Genomic DNA, 17,700 nt, shown 5'->3' on the forward strand with positions numbered 1-17,700 from the left:
TCTCTCTCTCACTCACCACGCAAGAGAGTCTCCGTGCGCTTTATCTCAAGAGGCGGGACGGGACTCTTGCAAGTGTAGTGCGAAGATTGAGAGATCATTTGTGAAACATTTATTTATAATTTATGCGGTAGCCTACTCTCATCCTCTCATTATAAGAGAAGTCATGCTGATCACTGTTAATGACTTAAAGGGGCTCATCGTGAGCGCTGCTGATACTCATTAGTAATGCGCATCTATTTTGTCATCCAAATTCTTCTAACACGCTAGCCGTTTTGAGGAAAGACAACGCAGAATTTATAAAAAAAAACTCTAAAACGGAAGAACTAAGGTTATTTAAGCAATATCCCACGAGCAAGAATTTTGATGCGGCCTTCAACGAGCACATGACTGACAAAACCGTGATGTTGTGTCGACGTGTGAAATATGGCGGCAATACAACTTGGTTGTGAATAGTAATTAGCTATGCAAAACTTATAAACAACAAATTTAAAGTGTGTTCAAGCCCGCCTTTCATGGTTGCCTTAACAAACAATGTTTTTGTTAGATATCATGCCTAAAACAGATATAAATCCAAATAGGCCTACTATAAAATAAATGTAAAATATAATAAAATGTCAGAAAACTTAGCTATGTAGCCTATTTCCGAAATGAATGCATGACTTTTCCATTTCCTCACTCACTAGTAGCAAACACGCTCCAAGGTATCGTGGGTATTTAGTGCGCAAAACACACTTGGAACGCCGTTTGGCCAATCGAACTCGAGCTCAGATAGTTCCAACGTTTAATTCTAAATTGGATGAGCCGCGTTCGAAGCCGATGGAAAATGACTACATGCTAAGCTTCTTGATAACCAGAAGCGTTCAGATAGGTTAGAATAATGAACGTATTAACTATTTTGTAAGAATGAATTGGACTGTTGACTTAAAATGGGAGAACACATACAATTTTAAGCCATATGATTTGCCGTTTGTGTGGATTTCAGCAGAAAAAAAAAGCAAGGGGATTTCAAATTTTGACTTTATTCTTTATCAAGTTTTGCAATAGCAAACAAGCAAACACACCTTGTTCATTGGGTATTCTGTGTAGAAACAATGACATTTCGATAGAATGCATTACATAACTGTTTGAGGAACATCTCAGTGAACACCAGTCTAAGGGGTTTATTGACTTTTTTTTATGTAGCCTAGTATAAAAAGGTGTTCGGTCTTTAGATCTACACTGTCATCTAGAGGTCATAAGCAGTAGGTGATCTGATCCTCAACTTTCAATAGCTTCAGCTCTGAAAGCAATTGAGTGATTTTATTTTGCACTCAACAGCTCGCTCGGGTATATTAAGGAACAACATTAATGAAATGACATTACAATAAGCTGTTTAGAATGATGAAAGCTGTAATGTATGTCCAGGATTATCTGTATGTGGGCCGACCCATTCCACTTCACTCTAATCCTTTTCTGCAAAGCAGCTGTGCACAAATACAATGTAGAAAATGAAGTCAAAGCATGAATATGTCACTGTATTGTGACAAAACAGGTGCGGAACACACTGAGCTGAACTGTAGTCACATGGATGGGGTGGTCCGGGTGGGTTGAGCTCATCATTCTGATTCTGAGCACATATTTCTCTGCTGCAATCTCAGTCCCGGATTATAGTGTAGCTGCAGCGAAAGAGATGGCAGAGGAGCTGACATAGTATCATAGAGGGTACTAATGAAAAACGCATCCCATGGTGCTCATGTTAACTCAAGAGTCAATGACAACAGCAACATCATCAGTGAGGGTCCAAGCATGTCTCCGGAAGAATTGGGAACTGAAAATTATCCAAAACAATCATTGTGAGAAATTAGAGTCTAGAATATTGTAGGATATTTTATGTGTAGGATGTTTTTGTTCCTTACGGTTCAGATGTTTAGCCTTCTTCTTGATCCTGGGATTTTCTGTTAACACAATTTTTTTTAGCTTTAGTTAAAACATAAAATGCATCAAAAACATAGAAATATGTAACCTTAGTATTTTTGTTATGTTGAACTTGCTGATATTATGGTCATCATGGACCTATACTGACACCTAGTGGTGTGGATGCACCATCACACATAAGTAAGTTATCACTGATGCCTATGTAGACTTGGGCTGCGTCCGAAATAGCATATTCTCTTGAGTAGGTACTTATTTTGAATAAGTAATTACTTCACGACCGCTAAAAAAGTATGTTCTATGTAGTATGAATGTAATCTGGACATACTACATTCGCCATGTTGCCCTTATCCTACCAGCGTCAGTTACGTCGCTTCACTGTCTTTCATAAATCCTCTCCCGTGGCCTCATGGGATAGTAAAGTGTAATCGTATGCACACCTCAGAATCTCGCCGGAAGAAGTAGGTCATCCGGGTACTTTTTGCGAATTAAGAGTAATGTGAATTCAGACACATACTGTTTTTCGCCCTCTATATAGTAGGGAAGTATGCGATTTCAGATGCACCCATGCTCTACTTGCATTCGGCCATGAATAAACAGTTAGGATATCACAATTTGTGTAGTATTTGCTGGTCACGTGATCTCAACAAGGCAGCTGCCATGTGGCTACTGGCTACCCGCTTCATGTAAAATAAAACAGCTTTTTTAAAGTCGGCATAAAAAACGAAAGTTACCTTCCCTATTGTGACGTATATTCGAGGAAAACGGCTCCTCAGATGAGAAAAGAGTTGATTAAATTAATTGGGAATTGATTGGATTGTTGTCGTTCGCTATTTCTGCGGTCTCGTGAGTGACATGTTGTCCCACCCTCGTGCAAGTAAACGCCATCAGAGAAGAGATTAAAGATTACAATGGCGCATAAATAAATAAAATAATAATGCACGGATAAATCATTTATGATATACCAATAAAAAATAAGAATGGTCGATTTTGATTTCATGGTGACTTTAAGCTACTGATGTGACTGGACACTTCCTATTCTTCAGTGAGTGTACATGATTTTAAACATATTTTTTTAAAATACCATAATTTTCTTTATGTATAAAACTTTTAATGAGGAAAAACATTACTGATTACAACTTTAAATCAGTAAATGGTTCATTTTCTTCATTTCGGTCTTAAAGATTTAAAGTTATGAAAAATGTATTTATTATATTTATATTAGATTATAATAATTAGATTATAATATATTTATATGAACAATTTACCACAGACTTTGACCATAGACTATGAGTCTACTGATCAAACACTGGGATGTCTTTTGGAAATAAACAGCTTACAGCGATTGAATCTCACTGAACAGTATGGTGCATTTAATTATTGAGAACAAACAAAACACTGTGAGAAATAGGATGTTTGGGAATGGTTTGGACATTTTAAGGCATGCAAGTGCTGGATACAGACAAAACACTCTTGAGTGTCAGATGTGAATCCAGCATTGTGAAGCATACACATCTTAGGTAAAAACTGAACAGTATGAAGCATCTGAGTGTTGGCTGCAGACCACTTGAATTGCTTGTGATGCGTCTGGTACTGACCAAATACTATGAGGCGGGTGTGCGTGTTGGTAGATCCCAAAGGGTTTTGGACCGTGCAGCGGTACATCGAGCCGTTGAGCTCAGCTGGGACTCTATCCAGAACCAGTACTTTACCAAATCTCTCTTCACTTCCATCCAGCAGAGGTCCTCCCACACGTGTCCATGTGAACAGAGGCTCTGGAAACACTTCATTCTGCAGCACAAAGAGAAAGTCAGAATATTCATTCAACACTTAAGAAATTTAAAAAATTGAACACTGAGAGTATATAGCATAATTAAAGTCTGCATTAAAGTCTGAAAAATTACAAACAAAGCTAAAATTTTTATGAGAGTATCTTGGGAGACCTCTTTTTTAATAATTTATATATATTTACTAAACACCGTTGGCATTTTTCATTTGCTCATATATTTTATACTTGAAGAGAATATTAAACAATTTTCAAAAGAAGCTCTCAAGGTCTACTGTAAAACATCAAAAGCAACTTAATTAATTAGTTTGACATGTCCAAAAGTCATTGGTAGGCATTATAATTGTTAAACATTAGCTATAGCCAAATATAAAACAACATTCCATGCATTCAAATTAGAGTAGTCATATTTCACTCATACAAAAACACGAATCACTGTTACTGTTAAGTTGCATTATTTGCAAGTAATGTATTTGCACCACTTCATATTCTAGAAACATTTCTCCTTTAATGATTGTACCGCTTTGGGCCCCATTTGGAATCCCTCTACTTTGATGCGGACCGTGTCTCCCACTTCCGCTCTGCTTGGAGCCATCGAGAGTTTCGGACCTTTTGGAGCAGCTTGTAAACAATGAGAAATTAAAGCATTGTCATTATTTCATAGGAGGGAGTGAGTCAAGGTGTTCTATACTATTTGTATTCTACACAAATAGTACAGAAGTTTAATGTCAACCATAACATGAAAATAATCATTTATAGGCTATATATTATTTTCACGTTATGGCTAGCATAAAACTTCTATACTATTTTGTCTCAAATAAATTACAAATAAAAGACTACAATCAACCTTTTTGAAACAGTTTTAAAGTCAATGTAGGCATCACAACATTATATTGTACAGTATGAAAATGGATATTCATTTTTAAATTTGCTAAAGATTACATCTAAGAGTTACATTTGAAGATTAAAGGGTTAGTTCACCTAAAAATGAAAATTATCCCATAAATTACTCACCCTCAACATCCGAACACAATCAGTCATATAAAAAAATATCCTTGTTCCTCCAAGCTTTATAATGGGAGTCAATAGTACGATTTTGAAGCCCAAAAAAGTGCATCCATCCATCATAAAAGTAATCCGTACGGCTCCATGGGTTAATAAAGGCCTTCTGAAGCGTGATGAAGTGATGCGTTTTGTAAGAAAAATATCAATAACTATAACTTTATAAAATAATCTCTAGCTTCCGGTAACGTCCGTCCGTGCTTTTACGAGAGAGTCGAGTTCTGACGTATGACGTAGGATGTAGCGTAAGCTTAGGTGAAAGTAAAAAGCAAACAAATAGGCAACAGACTCAAGCTCCTCCGACATTTCTCTTTAAAAATGATAATTTTAGACTTCTAATTCATGACCAGTGTTTTGTTTTGCTTTATCCTCTGAGCTTCCGTGTTTGTCAATACGTCATGCGTCGGGTCAGAGGTCACTCTTCGGCCGGAACTCGACTTGTGTACGGAAGCCAGCGATTCTAGTTTATAAGTTTTAGTTATGGATATTTTTCTTTGACTGAAAGAAGAAAGACATATTCACCTAGGATGGCTTGAGGGTGTAAATTCTGGGATCATTTTCATTTTTGGATGAACTAACCCTTTAATGCTAGATGGATCTTTGGCAAATTTAAAAATGAATATCTACCCCTTGAATAACTAACCCTTTAAGTGAGTGTTAGATGACTGCAAAGGTAATCTAAATGTAAAAATGGGAAAAATGAAAAACTCTAATACCAGCTGATAACCAATATGGTACCGATATATTGTGCACCCCTCAGTAACTGTATCTGGTAATGTACATAAGCTGACACTCACAGAGCGTAACCTCTGCCTTCATGGGCATGGATAGAGCCGGGTGCTTGACTTCACAGCTGAACAGAGCCTCATTGTCCAGTTGTGGGTTCAGGTGCCAGGTTAGCGTAGCTTGGACCTCCATAGTACCATCATGAAGCTCAGACTGCGTATGGTTGAAAAAGTACAGTGGACTTGAGCTCAGCACCCAGCGGGGAAACTCTCGGCTGATCACAGTCTCTGGGATGACTTCTGTGGTGGGACTGGGTTCCTCCTGGCTAGGGGCTCCAGACGTGTAGCTGCGCTGGGGCCGGTCTTTATCCAGACGCACCGGTTCGCTGTAAGGGCCCAGGAAAGAAAGAGACTTCTGCACTTTTGTATCGTCCAGTTCTCGGCTGATAAGCGGTTGGTTATCCTTGGCACCAAGCAAGCCTCTGTTTTCCACTTTCTCAGAGGATGTGAAAGGATGGACTTCAATAAGTTCTCCATCCCTCTTGAAGTACACCTGAATTTGGGGAAGAAATAATTGAAAAGCATTTAAAAGGCAATGAAACACATTTCCATTTGAATAACCTCTGCTTTATACATGTCCATCCTTATTAAGTTTTAATTTAGAGCTGGTGTTTTATTCTTCTACTAACCACAGGGGCAGGTTTTCCTCCAGTTACAATGCAAACAAGCGTGAAGTTTTGAGCCTCGTAGCGATTGAATCGAGCTGGCTGATTTGCTGCCTCAACAGATATTGATTTTGGTGGAGCTGAGAAAAACAATTGAAAACTCATTATAAATCGATAGCACACTACAGCAACTCAAAGAGATAAGGAGAGATGACAGTGCAGCATTCAAAGTAATTATTAGTATCTTTCCCTCAAGGGCTCTTATGTGCTTCAGACCGCAAGCTAGGAGATCCTCATTTAATGAGCTTTCAGTTTATAGGCAAAGTGCATTAGTAGGCAAGATTTATATCACAATAACCCAATCTCTTGATTTAAGCCATGTGAAATCTTTATGATCATTTCTTAGCTATTAAATGAACTCTACTTCGTGTCTCACTTACATGTCACAGCAAATTACTGTTGAAATTGATTAATTTACAAGTGCACGCAGAGGGAAATTGCATTAATACCCTGCTGAATTCCCAGATTTTCATGGGCATGAAGGCACATGCACAGGCAAATAAAAAGAGATGTGTGACTGAGAATTTGAAATCTTGGTTATGGTACCACATTTGGGCCACATTATAATTAAGCTAAAAAAAAATGTTCAATCAAAATAAGCCTAGTTAATCATGAATATCCTATTATCATTATCACATTTGATTATCTTTAAAAGCACTCACTGGACTTTTGTTTCAATGATTAAGGTTAAAGGGATAGTTCACAGTCTTTTACTAACCCTTGTAGTTTCAAACCTTTCTTTCTTGTTTGGAACACTAAAGAAGAATTTTTTGTTCATACAATGAATGTTTTAATAATTAATGTTCTGCAGAAGAAAGAATCAAACAGGTTTATAACCACGAGAGTGAGTAAACGATTACAGAATGTTCATTTTTGGGTGCTTTTAAAAAGTCTTACGCAAAAGCAGTCAATATCAGTTATAATGGGATTTATGTTAATGCAACCACATATTGAAGCACATCTCTGCTTTTTTCAAACTATATAATCAACAATCCATCAAAGTCCTGTGAATTGACCTGTGAACGACGTTTATAACTTGAACCTACACATGACATGTAGAGTGATACTCCCAGATGCCAAGACCACCTTCTCTCTAGACGCCCTATCATAGATCCCCACATGGCATTCATATGGTCCATCATCTTCCATCTGAACTTCAGGGAGCCTGGGAACATTGAGGAACAATCTGTCTAAACACATAACAGCAGTCACAAAAATAGCTCGGTACATGCTGAGAGGAAAGCCAAGTAATATCCACTATAAACTGAGCTCTGCTGGGTATAACTATAACCTGACAGTTGACTGGTAAACAAGGTCCTCTCTTCTGCGGAAGTCCTCTATGTGTGAAAAATTGGTGTTGTACATGGCGTCGTAGGTGAAAATTTTCTGTTTTGAGGTTCCACCTTCAGTCACCTGTGAAAAAAAATGACAGTATATTCTATCATGAATTGATCAAGGTAAATGTTTAGAGAAATCATTTTGCATTTACACATTTTCCCTGTGTATAAAGAATGCTTGATTATTTGGAAAAAATTAGTTTAAAATGTCTTTCTAACCCATTTTCTCAATTACTGTAAACCAACTGCAGTCAAAATGATTTTTATCAGATGATAAAACTATGTTTAGTTTTATCATTAACTATGGACACAATCTATTAACATTTTACAACCCCATTTACATTCAAATTGACGTCCATTGATGTTAAGATTACAGTAGCATTTTTATTAGTTCATGCATTCCCTGGAAATCGAATGGCTTTTGTCTTAATTTTGAAAGATATAATAGGAAAAAATTGCTGCTGTTTTGTCATCCAATGCAAAGATACATTTTTAATTGTGGCTAAAGTATCCAAACAGTTTTTGGGGTCACTATTAGATTGTGAACCTTTGTCTCATTTTCAGAGGAGGAAAGAAGCAGCAAGGCTGATAATTTATGGTTTTCTAAGTAATTAAATAAACGATGTGGCAAGAGTTTTATTTAAAACGTCAAGGACATGTGTTGGCATACTGACATTTTGATTGAATGTTTTATCCATATAGCTCATCAATCCCGCCACACTTATGGCTCTGTGTGACGACAAAATGAAAACAGCTTGTCCTAAAATCACTGAGGCATTCAATCTTAATCCTGAATATATTTTCATATTTTTGACAGCTTCTGTTCTCACAACGTCAGTTTGCCAACAGAACAACAACCAAAAAGAGTAAAAAAAAAAAAAAAAAAAAAAAAAAACTAGCACACCAAAAAACACACACATATATTCAGGATGCTGAAAAGAAAAGGCTTATCATGCAAAGATGAAGCTCGGACCCCACTTACCCGAAACCACACAATCTCTCGTAAGTTGCCATCCGTCCTGAAATTGCACTTCAAAGTCACTGTGTCCCCCATAACCACAGGAGGGAGAGGCTCAATGGTGACTGTTAAATAACCTGGAAAAAGATAGCATGTGTCAATTCCTGAATGCTTTATTACGTTCTCAAATTGCACAGCCCTCCTTTAAAATCCCATTCAAATTACCAGCATTGAGCCCCAGCCCCATTTTAGTGCTCTCCTCATTTCTGAAACCATTAAGTCATAAGTTAGCAAAACTGAGTGCTTTTGAAGAACCCAATATAAACCTCTCCCAAGAGAGGTCATGCTGCAATGACAGTAAAATTATAGCATATAATGAGCTCTTGATCCAAGTTGTGAATATTTCAGATCAAAAGGCATGATTTCAAAAACCAATATAATGTTGTGAGAAGTTCATGTTTTCTCAGTGCTTTTTCATTAATGTTTAATCTCCTCACTTCAAGAAATAACAAAACTTTCATCAGCGCATACCTGACAGGTATCCATAATTATCTATTATTTAACAAACTCTGCTAGTATTGCAGACAATGTTAGTATCAAACGATTAGGCTAATTATTATTCAGTGTAATTACATTGATCCAGAAGAATTGATCTAAACACAATATCTATATTTCAGAGTGTTCTGTTTCACTCTAATCACTTCTATGATAAAACAACTCACAAAACAAATACATTAACAAAACTAAACACGACAAAAAACAAAGCAAAGCAAAATAACAAAATGTAAAGAATTAAAACTAAGTAAAAGAAGCAAAGTGAAACCACATTAAACAAAAATTAACACAAAAAACTAAGCAATGCAAAATGCTATCTACAAAAAATGTAAAGTAACAAATCAAAGGAAAACTTACGAAAGCAAAGTGAGACAAAACACACACACACACAAAGCAAAACCAAATACACTATAAATCAAACACCCATCTGTTTTCATCTGTCTAGATTGGATTTGAAAAGATTTTGCACACACACATTGTTCAGCGCATTACAGTATTACATAATGGCTGTCACAAGGATGGATTCTTTGTGTGGTTTGATGCTTCAAGAGCTAGAGCTACATTTCATCTCTTCAACGTCTTCCATCCATCACTGCTGCCAGAGCAGTGTCCCTGTCTTCATAAAGAGAAGGAGCTTAGTGTACAATTGTTACTAAAATTTAAAAACATCAGACAGAAAGCATGAAATACCACTGTATCCTGAACGACCACGGAAAGCAGCCGTGTCTTGCTGAGTGCTGCAGTTCCATTGAAAGAGTGGCAGGCATCAGAGTGGGAGGCAATCGGCCTATAATCTGTCACAAATTCACTGGCCTACAAAATCCCACTTCTCCACCGTATTGGCTTTTTTAACTGTGACGTCAGTGAATGGATTATTTTTTTTTTCCTGTGTGTTTTTCTTCTTTCCCTAATCCATGGTATTTTTCTCCTTCAACCAAGTAATTCTGTAGGACGCCCCACATGCGGCACAGGACACTGTCTGGGATGTCCTGTGATCCTCAGGGCAGTTTCTTCATCATGACTTCATTTATTGAGCTAACGTAACAGAGTGTCCTTTAGGAGGCTTAGTGAGTGGAGACCTTGTACAGTTTTAGGGTTTATGTCATTACCACTCCACATAAGCACATTTTACAGACTGAAATAATCTTGGAAATCAGAGAAAATCAATCTCTGGTCAAATGTCAAAGTTGGCTGGGAATGTTAATGGTGATGTGCAGGGATTAGTTGGGTCACTGAGATGATTTCAGTAATCTATTTGATTATATAAACATGCATTAAAGCATATAAAAGGTTAGAGTGTATTAAAGATTTCAGGTTTACCATTTGTGTTATCTATATGAAGATGATAAATGAATTATGCAATCTAAACCTTTCAGTGATGAGAAATTGATAAAAAAAATCATCAATAATATCCACTAAACACTGATTGCTAGGTAACCATACACAATGAGGGAGACATGTATGCCCCCTCACACACATATTCACATTAATGTTCAATCAATATGGGTTTTTAATTACATATTCTTAAACCTTTACATTTGGTTTCCCCCCAATCATTCACATTTATTTACATCTTTGCTGTAAACTCATGCTCTTTACCAAACAAGAATCAACATAATTTAAATGTAGGTTTAACTTCCAATTCTGTCAACTTTTCACTCCAACCCTTATTAAACAATAGCTAAGTCTAGGTATCATCAAATGCACCATGAATATGATACAACGCCTTTGATAGAAATCAGATCTAAAGGTAAACATTTATGAGGCTTAAAGTTAAACTGCTTTCATATCATTATAAATAAATAAAACACAGCTAATGATGCACTTCCCAAAGCCTCTGTACCTCTAATATGATCTGACCAGTGACATTAAGTGCCCGACTCAAGGGAATGAGACATGACATGATGCTAGCCAGCATTATTGAGTTACAGTAAGGAGTTGCAATTACTAATTCATGTCCAGAATAAGCACTCTTTCTCTCTTATGAATGCATAGGAATGAAATAAAAAATAAAAAACTCTAATCACCCACAAACGCAAAACTATTCATTAAATAATATGATATGCTTGCTTACTTTTAATAACCGTAGATATTCCTGCATTATTGTTCTGCAATCAATGACCTTTCATTATTTCAGAGTGCAGATAACCCCTCATAAAATGGGTCAGGACAAAAGATTAAGCTTTATCCTCAAAATAACCACCCATCAAAATTATTAGACAAATGCACCTGAGAGGAAAGACACCTCGATCAATATAGCATTCATATAGAGTGGAACAAGGGGGTAAATAGTCCAGATGTGCTTTAGCTGGTTTGGAATTTATTACCAACTTAAACCTTTGAAACTGTAGCCTACAGTATAAAGTTATGGACATAAATGCGTTGAGTCCAAAGTGTGATTTTGAGTTGTAGAAAAACCAAACCATATCAATACGGCATGACTTCTCAAAACAGCTGACTGCTCATTTCATACATAATTCAAGTAAAACTTACCTCTAACGAAATCCAGTAGGTCAGCACACAGGAGCAAAGATAAAGTAATTATACTCATCTCTTTTGTCATATTTTAATATCACTCAATGGCGCAAGTGTGTCAATAGCTATTCCATCTTAATATTGTGTTAATGTCATCCTCCGTACAAAGCTGAAATATTGAGTAACTCGTCGCGATTCTCCCAGTGATTTGTCATGGTGTCCTTCTATAGGAGCAGGAGCAGGAGCAGGAACAGCATCTCTCTGGGCTCCGACGGGTGGAGATTCACCAAAGCAACAGATTTGAATGAATTCATTCTCTCGTGCGCGCGCCCCTGCCCCGAGCGCGCGCAGTCATTAACTCTCATACTCACATTCGCTCTTACACATACGCGCTCAACAACCTCGAGCAATCGCTGATGAAATTACTGCCAGGAACAAACACTTATGCAATCTTATTTACGTATTAAGGTTAGTATTAAAACGCTCTTTAAAATTATATAAAAAAATGTTTATGTGAAAATATTGTGGTTTACTAATGTAGGCTACCAAGATTATTAAATGCACAACATGCTATAGCAAGCCAAATGAATGGATTGTCAATTTTAGGCACTCACAACTTAAAAGGGTAAATGACATTTAGATACCCCTCAGTGTATTGTGATTATAGAGGATCAGGTCAGACATTCTTCAATAGAAACTGGGTTATTTTTTTTCCATCTCTCTCAGCATGGACATCTCTTCTTATATGTGCGCTGATGAGAAGAATGAAGATGAAATACAACCCACACTGTAAAAATATTTAGTGTAAAAAATTAAATAAAAATGCTACAGTAAAACCTGTTAATTGCGTACATATAGGCTACAAAAAATATAGTATTTATTCTAGTAATAATAATAATAATAATAGGAAGAACAAAGGATGAATTACCATAAGTCTTTAATTTTGTTAGTCAAAAAAATTAAAAATACAGTGTTCAGTATAAGTTCCTGTGTGACACATGCACGGATTCTAATTCTGTTTTATTTAAATATTATTATCTTATGTGTATTGTACGCTGTTTAGTTCAGATTTATATATCAACATTATATAAAAAACGAATGGTGATGAATTGTAAGGTAGAAAATTGCCTAAGACACTGTAGCCTATACTGATTTTTCTTTACCATACATTTTTATGTATTTAAGAGCATCTAAAATGCTGTATTATGAGTAAATTGGCACATCCTCCATAATCACAGAGGTGCGAACATCGTGCTTCTATTTAAGTTTTACAAAGGAGGGGCATTATCTTGATCAAGTCCTTCAATTAGCAATAATGAGTGTCTTGATTTCCCACCAGACACAAAGCAATCAAACATCTCTAATTAGAAGTCTTTGATGTAAGCATGGTTTACAGTTCCTCAAACTAAATGACTCCTTACCAACCACACCATAGAGAAAAATACCATCCTCAAAGTGAACCAAAGTTTCTCTTCAGCAAACATAATAGCTTTTATATTCAGTAATGGACTAGGTTGATACATCTCATCTGAGCATGAATTAAATGCATCCTGTAATTTACTTGAATGCCATCACAGGAATAGCACAGAAATTACTAGATGAAATGAGCGTACAAAACATTTATATCAGAACGACAGCTCCTTTAAATCCTGACAGGTCAGTTTTACTCCGCGCCTGCCAGAGATGTGATTTGGCATCCTCTTCACGTAGCACTAGTGTCACAACGTGCATGTATTAACCGCCGCCTGAGCTGCGCCATACTGCGTTTGCTGATATGTTTACTGTGAGAGCCGGCAGTGGCTGCGCAGAGATAAAAGGCAGAAAATATGCTGAGATTCAACATAAAATATTACTCTGCAGTATTAATTTACAGCAGGTCTTCGCACACAATGCCATTTCAAAACCATTTAATGTTGAGTCAGTTTAAAATCAAATGCGATGCTTTTAAATGAGATTGTAATGGAAAAATTGCAGAAACTTCAGTCATTGTAAATATGATTTATTTATTTTTTTAAAAGTGACACTGCGAACAATGAGAACCACCGGAAAAAAGTACCTACACAGAAGACTTTGTTTCACATTTTACTCTAAAATAACATTAAAACACATTTAAATAGACTGTCTACAAATATTCAACCTTACTTTTCTGTGCACACCGCTTTGGTGGTGCTACATAAAAAATATCTTTTATCGTTTACACAAGAAAGAATTGGGTCACAGATACATTTGTATCACTCAGATACATACTAAGGATTACTTTATGTATTGCATATGGAAAAAACAAAACAATAACACTTACCCTGATTCCTTGCATGCAGATGTGCGATAAAATTATGTCATTTGGTGTTATCAGTCGTTTAGTGATATTTTCAGGTGAGATTATTTCATATTTAGATGTGGTGCATTATATAGCCGACTGAGCACATGCTATTATTATGACAGACGAATGTTTAACAGTGCGGTTGTTTATCAACTTAAAGGAATAGTTCACGCAAACATTTCAATTCTGTCATCATTTACTCAACCTCATTTACTCACCTTGTTCCAAACTTGTATGAATTTCTTTCTTGAACGCAAAAGAAGATATTTAGAAGAATATGGATAACCAAACGGCTGATGGGCCCCATTGACTTCCATAGTTTTTTTACCATACGAAGTCAGTGGAGCGCAACAACTGTTTGGTTATCCATATTCTTCAAAATATCTTCTTTTGTGTTCAGCAGAAGAAAGAAATTCATACAGGTTTGGAACAACTTGAGTGTGAGTAAATGATGACAGAATGTTTAATTTTGGGTGAACTATCCTTTTACAGGAATATTCCGGCTCAATCGACAGCATTTGTGGGATAATGTTGATTAAACTTGCCCCTCATTTTCTTAAAAAAAACCTTCTGGAGGAGAAGTGGAATAAATAATCCTCATAAACCGTACAAATACAAGCTTACAGTCTGTTTGTCCTTCAATGATCCAACAATCCTCCATCACTGCAAAAACACCATATGAAAGCCAAAGGATGAAGAATTTATTACTTCCTCAAACTGTAATGGGCAATTGCCAGACCATGAGCGTGTTCTCGCTTGAGTCATGTGAGTTAGAGGAGCTAGCAAGTCGGTGGAACCCTTTTCCACCGGATATAACGGCGGTTGAAGTCACTTTCTCCCTACGTGCTGATTCCTTAGATGAGGGCCCAGGCCCTCTGACCCAAACATCGGGGTCATCGCTCAGCTCATAGATGGAGCCGTCCTCTAGGCTGTGCTCCAGAGATTCTTGGGTCGAGTTGGACGATTCTTCAGGCCGGCCCGTCAGGACTTTTCCTGGGAGCTGAGAGGTAGAGCGGAGGTGGTACTGCAGCAGCACTCCTTTGGCTTTAGCCTCTCCCTGAGAAGAGCCATCCGCCTGCTGGAGCGACTCCTGAGAGGAATTTGTCGCCTCCTTATCTTCATTTTCAATATTTGAATCCGCACCCTCAGTGGCAGAATCTCGCTTCAGGAAATCTTGAGGTAAAACGCTGGAGGTGGCCAGCAAGAATTCAACAGGGCCACAGTGAGCGTTGAGTGAGGTCATCCCTTTTCCTGATGGGAAAGAGGAACAGTTTAGCAGTTTTGTATTACATTCCAAAGAGGTCCGTTATCAGCCACACAGTGGAAAATGAAACCATATCCATACCGGCTGGAATGGTTAAAGGGATACTCCACTTTTTTTGGAAATAGGCTCATTTTACAACTCCCCCAGAGTTAAACAGTTGAGTTTTACCGTTTTCGAATCCATTCAGCCGATCTCCGGGTCTGGGGGTCCCACTTTTAGCATAGCTTAGCATAATGAATTGAACCGGACAAGACCATTAGCATCTCTCTCAAAAAAATGAACAAAGAGTTTCGATATTTTTCCTATTTAAAACTTGACTCTTCTGTTGTTACATCGTGTACTAAGACACGATGGAAAATGAAAAGTTGCAATTTTGTAGGCTGATATGGCTAGGAACTATACTCTCATTCCTGCGTAATAATCAAGAAACTTTGCTGCCGTACCATGAGTGCAGCAGGCGTAATGATACTACGCAGCGCATGCCGCCTGATAATAGGCTACTGAGCTGGGGACTATTATCAGGCGCTGCGTCATATCATTACGCCTGCTTCACTCATGGTACTGCAGCAAAGTTTCTTGATTATTACGCAGGAATGAGAGTATAGTTCCTAGCCATATCAGCCTAGAAAATCGCAACTTTTCATTTTCCGTCGGTCTTAGTACACGATGTAACTACAGAAGAGTCAAGTTTTAAATAGGAAAAATATCGAAACTCTTTGTTCATTTTTTTGAGAGAGATGCTAATGGTCTTGTCCGGTTCAATTCATTATGCTAAGCTATGCTAAAAGTGGGACCCCCAGACCCGGAGATCGGCTGAATGGATTCGAAAACGGTAAAACTCAACTGTTTAACTCTGGGGGAGTTGTAAAATGAGCCTATTTCCAAAAAAAGTGGAGTATCCCTTTAAGCAAAGAGAACACTTTGGCCCGATGGGGGAAAAGCGGCTTTTGGGTTTGTTAACCAAAAGAAGGCTTAGATGCAATACTTTAAAAAAAAATTGTATTATTGCTCACCTGTTATTTTGGGGATGCCCTCCAGTCTGGGCACTGGCAGGGTGACAATAATGCCCTGAGCTGTGCCCACCCATAGAAGCCCCTGGCAGATGAGCAGGCTGGTTACACACACAGCTTTTTGACCTATGAAAAAAGAAATATATAATAATCATAATTGTCACATTTTTTTATTACATTTTTAGTTTTTATCCATTTTTCATTATATATATATATAAAATAAATATATGTATTTTTCAAATTTCTCTACCAACTCCTATTCAGTTTCAAACATTTTTGTGAATCTTGACACCTGACACTTGTCCCCCTTTTCACCCCTGTGTGCCAAAACATCATCCTACTGAAATTAAATCCTACACCATAATCACAATTTAGACTTGCCAGGGCTCAAATATGCAGAGGGTGTTGAAATGTTGATCTCTTGGAGGTGTTCCAATGTTTCTGTATGAAACAGACGTAGGGATGATCCCTCTGAAAACGCCATCCACACCCCTCCTCCAGCGCGCACCATGTGGGTCACACTAACCATAGGGTCTGGATGAACTTCAAAACTCTGGGAATCATAAAAGATACAAAATAATGATGCAAATGCATAAAAACAAGAGAGAGCAAGAGGAATTTTGAGGGGAAAAAACCATCAAAGTTTAGGCCAACATTCTTGACTCAAAAGTCAGTATAATTCAGTCAGACTATATACTGCCCAATTAAAGTCCGTTTGGGTATGTGAGGCTGGGCATTTTACATCAGAGTGACTTACTGTTAAGGAAAACCGTAAAAGCTTAAATTAGTAACCAATCCTCTTAGATCCACTAAAAATGCTTAGGAAATGGATTATTTAAGTGCAAAAAAAGTAGTGCAAAAAAGCACTACAGTCAGAGTAATAAAACTAAGAGGCAATTATATTATGAAATATTTAGAATCTAATAATTTTCTAATATACTTTTTTTTTTTACAAAAGATAAAAGTTGTCTCATTTTTATTGGGATAAGTTGGCAATATACAATATGTTATCAATATGTTAATATACACACACCATCATTTTTTTTTATCAAATAAATGCAGCCTTGGTGAGCAAAAGAGACATTACAAACAAATACAAATCATACCGACCCCAAACTTTTAAACAGTAGTGTGTGTGTGTGTGTGTGTATACATATACATACACGCACTGTTTATAAATGTCAGGTTGGGGCAAGTTGTCACATTTTTACTGGGGTTACATATTGACAATTTAAATGTACAAATACATTTTTTATATATTTATTCACTTTGTTTATAAAAAATATTTATAAATATTATTAATGTTAAAAAAACATTTATCGGACAAAATAATGGTTTGATAATTTCGCACCCACAATATTAAATTGCAAACTCTATTTCTACAACATAAATCATATGCCCTGCTGTTTATCTTACAGAGCTATTTTTTTCCAGCTATATAATTGCAGTGTATGCCAGTACTTCCTGTACCTTCGCTCTGTTTTACAACAGATATTCACAGATGCTTCCTCTCTGGTGCAAACAACTATTGACTCGCAAATGTAAACAGGCTGACGTGTCCATATGAGTACC

At 37.0% G+C, this 17,700-nt stretch overlaps 2 protein-coding genes across 13 annotated transcripts in view; both read right to left on the reverse strand.

Moving 5' to 3' along the window:
* Positions 1-843: 843 nt before the first annotated feature.
* igsf21b (immunoglobin superfamily, member 21b) lies at positions 844-11,868 on the reverse strand. 3 transcript variants are annotated; one of them, XM_082146134.1, is made up of 10 exons: positions 11,553-11,868; positions 8,529-8,641; positions 7,501-7,622; positions 7,256-7,374; positions 6,174-6,289; positions 5,557-6,037; positions 4,218-4,318; positions 3,510-3,702; positions 1,896-1,934; positions 844-1,807 (listed from the first exon to the last, which is right to left on the reverse strand). In XM_082146134.1, exons 1-10 carry the CDS (start codon positions 11,620-11,622, stop codon positions 1,731-1,733), a joined length of 1,431 nt encoding a protein of 476 aa, XP_082002260.1. In that variant the 5' UTR covers positions 11,623-11,868; the 3' UTR covers positions 844-1,730. The 3 variants fall into 3 exon arrangements, with proteins under 3 accessions (XP_082002260.1, XP_082002261.1, XP_082002262.1); XM_082146135.1 differs by having other exon boundaries at positions 8,730-11,868; XM_082146136.1 differs by lacking the exons at positions 8,529-8,641; positions 11,553-11,868 and having other exon boundaries at positions 7,256-7,399; positions 7,501-7,536.
* A 2,545-nt stretch (positions 11,869-14,413) lies between these two features.
* arhgef10lb (Rho guanine nucleotide exchange factor (GEF) 10-like b) overlaps positions 14,414-17,700 on the reverse strand; it is a 47,329-nt gene continuing 44,042 nt past the window's right edge. For all 10 annotated transcript variants that reach the window (XM_082145468.1, XM_082145476.1, XM_082145475.1 and 7 more), the window contains 3 exons: positions 16,510-16,681; positions 16,132-16,254; positions 14,414-15,105 (listed from right to left, as the gene is read on the reverse strand). In XM_082145468.1, the coding sequence (XP_082001594.1) occupies positions 14,567-15,105; positions 16,132-16,254; positions 16,510-16,681 (834 nt within the window). In that variant the 3' untranslated portion in view covers positions 14,414-14,566. The remainder of the gene's footprint in view (positions 15,106-16,131; positions 16,255-16,509; positions 16,682-17,700) is intronic.

This window comes from Leuciscus leuciscus (assembly GCF_965113295.1).
Source record: "Leuciscus leuciscus genome assembly, chromosome: 18".
Classification (NCBI taxonomy): domain Eukaryota; kingdom Metazoa; phylum Chordata; class Actinopteri; order Cypriniformes; family Leuciscidae; genus Leuciscus; species Leuciscus leuciscus.